Genomic DNA, 5148 nt, shown 5'->3' on the forward strand with positions numbered 1-5148 from the left:
ATCAGAGTGAACAGGATGGGAGAAAATTTTTGCCATCTACCCATCTGACAAAGGGCTAATATCCAGAATCTACAAGGAACTTAAACAAATTTACAAGAAAAAACAAACAACTCCATCAAAAAGTGGACAAAGTATATGAACAGACACTTCTCAAAAGAAGACATTTATGTGGCCAACAAACATATGAAAAAAAGCTCATCATCACTGGTCATTAGGGAAATGCAAATCAAAACCACAATGAGACACCATCTCACACCAGTTAGAATGGTGATCATTAAAAAGTCAGGAAACAACAGATCCTGGAGAGGATGTGGAGAAATAGGAACACATTTACACTGTTGGTGGAAGTGTAAATTAGTTCAACCATTGTGGAAGACAGTGTAGTGATTCCTCAAGGATCTAGAACCAGAAATACCATCTGACCCAGCAATCCTATTACTGGGTATATACCCAAAAGATTATAACTCTAATTATTACCCATTACTGGGTATATACCCAAAGGATTGTAACTCTGCCTATTACAGGGTATATACACAAAGGATTGTAACTCTACTATAATTAAAGGATTATCATTCTACTATAAAGACACATGCACACGTATGTTTACTGCAGCACTATTCACAATAGCAAAGACTTGGAACCAACCCAAATGTCCATCAATGAGAGACTGGATAAAGAAAATGTGGCACATATACACCACGGAATACTATGCAGCCATAAAAAAGAATGAGTTCATGTCCTTTGCAGGGACATGGATGAAGCTGGAGACCCATCATTCTCAGCAAACTAACACAGGAACAGAAAATCAAACACCACATGTTCTCACTCACAAGTGGCAGCTGAACAATGAGAACACATGGACACAGGGAGGGGAATGTCACACACGGGGGCCTGTCACGGAGTGGGGGACTAGGGGAGGGATAGCATTAGGAGAAATACCTAATGTAGATGATGGGTTGATGGGTGCAGTAAACCACGAAGGCACGTGTATACCTATGTAACAAACCTGCATGTTCTGTGCATGTATCCCAGAACTTAAAGTATAATAATAAAAAACACTTGACTATAAAAAAAAATCTGAAACATTTTACTTCATATTATACATACTTTTTTAAAAAAAGACAGAAACATTGAAGGAAACCACACTCAACATGAAAGGACCTTGTGCCAGAGTTCTAGAAGGACCTTGAAAATCAGTTTTAAACTGACTTGCTGTCACATAGTCTTTTTCATGGCTGCTTGAGTCATGCTGAAGAGATAGGCTTCATAGATTATATTTAAGAAGTTGTCATCGTTCTGGAAAACAAATCGAAAGACCCGAGAATGTAACTTGGTTGGCAGACACAAAAGGCTTCCTCTGTCTTAGAGCTGAACTGGCATTTGGATACTGAGACACTCATCTCTCCCTGTCTGATCTAACAGCTGGTGGTTTTTAATTGCACGTGTGAATGTTAAGTGGGGTTGAAGGCAAGGCTGGACAGAGCTGATGGTTTTCCACAGTCAGTATGCACAGTAGCAAGAGCTCATTACATGCAGCACAGATGGGCAGCCCAGCCACATGGCAGCATGGAGCAAGGTTTACTCAAGAACAGCCTGAGTCTGCTGCCTGAAAAGACATGGCGTTAGGAGGATGTGATCCAAGTCAGTGGTCTCCAAGTTTGGTTAAGAGATTGCTGTGGTGTGTTTTTGGTTTCTTGTTTTTGGGGTTTTTGAGACTGGGTCTCACTCTGTCACCCAAGCTACAGTGCAGTGGTCCCATCATAGCTCACTGCAGCCTCCACCTCATGGGTTCAAGCGATCCTCCCACCTCAGCCTCGGGAGTAGCTAGGGCTACAGTTGCATGCTACCGTGACTGGCTTGTCTTTCGTTAAGACGGGGTCTCACTATGTTGCTCAGGGTGGTCTTCAACTCCTGGGCTCAAGTGAGCCTCCCACTTTGGCCCCCCAAGTGTTAGGATTACAGGCATGAGCCACTGTGGTTCTTAAAGGCCCTCCAAGTCACCTACAATGTGTCTACTTTGTTTTGGGCATTACTTAGGATTGTACTTGCAATATGCTTCATCAGTACTTCATCAAAGCCAATATGAGTCTTCCCAGAAGTTATGGAAAGTTTCTGGCCTTTGCAAGTGGGCAGGAGTAAGACTGGTAATCTCTGGGCTCTTCTGCCCGGCTAAGAAGTGAGAATCATGGTCTAATCAGTGGTTTTCCTCATTTTTTAATTCTAGAGACTTCTCCCTCCCACCCAAATTCTTTACAGTGTTAGTAATTCACCCACACTTCACATTCCCCCTTCATTCTCTCTTGGCACCCCACATAGAGTTAGCATCATTCTCATGTAATGAAGAGAGTGATGTTATCCCTCTTTTTTCTACGAAGTAGTCACAAAGTTCCTATGCATGAGATTGTGTCCTAACAAGAGGCAGAGACTACAAACAGACTGCTTGAGTGACTGGGAATATGAGGTGTGGTACATGGGAAGAAGTACGATGCATGCAGACGGTGGAGGGAAGGGGAATGTAATTTCTAACCTGCCATGTTCAGCAACTACTCTGGAGTAACAGAGTCTCAAGACGATGCGAATGGAATCAGCCAGAAAACATATGACTCTTTTAAATTCAAACGTAAGAAATTGGCTCAAAGTAAAGAGGTTCACAGATGTCCTATCTAATTCCTCAGGAACTTACCATGAATAGCTTTAAAAGGTGGCAAGTATTTTTATCCTGATACTTATTTATGAATTAGTAAGGCTCAATCATTTGCCGTATTTATCTCTGATTGTTATTATGCTTCTGCTGATTTCTAGCCCCATTCCTTTCATTCTCCCTCAAACATGTTTCCTTCTTTTGTAGTCTCACTATGTTGCTCAGGTTGGTCTCGAACTCCTGGCCTCAAGCAATGCTCCCACCTTGGCGTCCCAAAGTGCTGGGATTACAGGCATGAGAAGCCACTGCGCCTGGCCAACATATAACCTTTTTACAAATGTTGTACTAATTGAGACCATTGTCTTTTTAAGTAGGATAAGACAACCACAGAAGGGGCTGGCCTGCTCTCTGAAGAACATCTGATGCTTAAGCAAAGTACCATGAAAGTTTTCTTAAAGATTATCTACCAAAAAGACACTTAAATATGTTAACTGGGGTATCTGAAGTCTGTCTGGCTACAAATGTTCCACTTTTCAAGGACTACCATTGATTTTTTTGGGTGTGCTTTGCTAGGGCATCTGTGCTGAATGTTCTCCCGAGGCTGGTCCCTGGTAACATTCAAGGGCCACGGGAGAGTACATGGGAAGTGGCACTCGGGGGCCAGGCTAGGGGGCATCCCAGCTCTGCTTATAGTTCTGTGCCTCAGGCCAGTTGCTCAGCCTCAGTTTCCTTGTCTGTAGAATGGGAAAAATAACAGGGTTGTTGTGTAAAGGAGTGAATGAGTTAATAGGTGTGTAGCACTTAAAACACTGCCCGGCACCAGCTCTGTGGAGTGCTAGCTATTACAGCACTCATTATTATTTCATAATTTCATAGACAAGTGAGGCAAGCGGCTCACAAGGAGTCCTGTCACTCCATCCCGTCCTAATGAGCAGGTTTCAAAATGACTCGTAAAACGCACCTGTAGCAGCCATGGCCATTATTGCTTCCCTCCCTGTTTTCCACTCGCTCAGTGGCCTGCTCCCCACTCAGCAGACGGCCCCTTGCCCAGGACTGCTCCCACCTCTACTTCCCAATGGTGAGTTTTCTGTGTGGGCCCCCAGTAGCATCCAGGGTCCTCTCAGGGACTGCTTAATTCCCAGCGTATGCTTCCTTCTCTTCTGACAGGTGACAGCTTGGAGGCCTTAGAGTCCTTCACATTACAAAATCCCTGAAAAGCTGAGACACCCAAAGCCACACTTGGTATTATACATAACACCGAGCTAACGGAGCACAGAAGCCGCTGGGGTCAGGACAAGCTATTACACACACCTGTTATTCTCACGGAAGCTAAGCAGGCCTTGGCTGAGTCTTTATCTCGTAGTTGCAGCCAGGAGGCCAACCGGCGCAGTCCGGTGCAAAGGGAGACAACGTGCCCGCTTACCTGAATGAGGTACAGCAGTGCCTCCTGGAGCTGGACCTTGGTGAGTGGGCTGCTGCTGATCACGGAGGGCTCCGGGCCCTGTATGGGCAGGAGGAGGCTGGTGGCGGCAGCAGGTGGCTCCTGGCCTCCCACAGGCAAGGGGCCGCTCTCCCTTTCCTTTGGCGGGACAGAAGTGGGCTGTGCGAACACCATGGGGGACATGAGCAGAGAAGGAGCTGCTGTAGCAGGGATGCGCCGAGGTGAGATGACCTGCTCACAGGAAATACACAGAGGGCGTGGCTCAGGAACAGCTCACGGCATCGCAGCAAATACACACAGAGGGCAGGGCTCAGGAGTAGCTCATGGCATGACAGCTTGCAGCGGCAAATACAGGTGGTCTAAGCATGCCCTGTCCACAGCTTCCCTAGCTGAGAAGTCTACGGGTAACTGATTCTTGTTCCACTCTCCGTGCACCTTCCTTTGGCATCACTGAGCAGCTCTGGTATCGTCTGCTGTGGCGGCTGCTCCCACTGCATATGAAGCCTGGCCTCTGGGTGACAGCTTATTTTTCAGGCTACTAGTATCTGGCAAGTGCATTTAGACTACTGACCTTTTCCTTAGACCTGGCTGTCCACGACTCTGACCTAAAGGTCTCACAACCTGTGTGACCTGCCACCCTTGTTAGGGGCCTACCCATTTCCCCTCCTGACCCCGGAGCACCGGAGGCACTGTGAGAGCAAGTCCCCTCCTCCTGCGGCCTTGCTCGCTTCTCACCGGGAGGGAGAGTGACGTGTGGGTTCCTGGGTCCTTCCCCTACACGGCCCGCCTGCCTGCAGAGAGCCCGCGGCTTCCGCGTCTGCAGCTGATGTGTTTGGGGTGACCAGGCTGCCTGTGGCTCAGCCCTGCCAGGGCCTGTGTGGTGAGTCTAACTCCCTTGGCAAACAGACCTGAAACCAAGTTTTCTAACAGCCCTTTCAGTTATGCAAGTGACATTTTGATCCTAATCTGACTGACTCCTACAGCTATCATTTGCTTCTAACTCAGGGAAGAAAAAGAATGTTATTTCTCAGCCTCCGAACTCCCCAAAAGAACTCCTAAGAGGGAG

At 46.8% G+C, this 5148-nt stretch overlaps 1 protein-coding gene across 2 annotated transcripts in view; it reads right to left on the reverse strand.

Annotated features, from left to right (window-relative positions):
* Nucleotides 1-1064: 1064 nt before the first annotated feature.
* Nucleotides 1065-5148, reverse strand: part of DCP1B (decapping mRNA 1B) — a 61079-nt gene continuing 56995 nt past the window's right edge. For both annotated transcript variants that reach the window (XM_011967157.1, XM_011967156.1), the window contains exon 9: nucleotides 1065-1296. In XM_011967157.1, the coding sequence (XP_011822547.1) occupies nucleotides 1216-1296 (81 nt within the window). In that variant the 3' untranslated portion in view covers nucleotides 1065-1215. The remainder of the gene's footprint in view (nucleotides 1297-5148) is intronic.

The sequence above is a fragment of the Mandrillus leucophaeus genome, unplaced genomic scaffold (genome assembly GCF_000951045.1).
Source record: "Mandrillus leucophaeus isolate KB7577 unplaced genomic scaffold, Mleu.le_1.0 Scaffold79, whole genome shotgun sequence".
Classification (NCBI taxonomy): Eukaryota; Metazoa; Chordata; class Mammalia; order Primates; family Cercopithecidae; genus Mandrillus; species Mandrillus leucophaeus.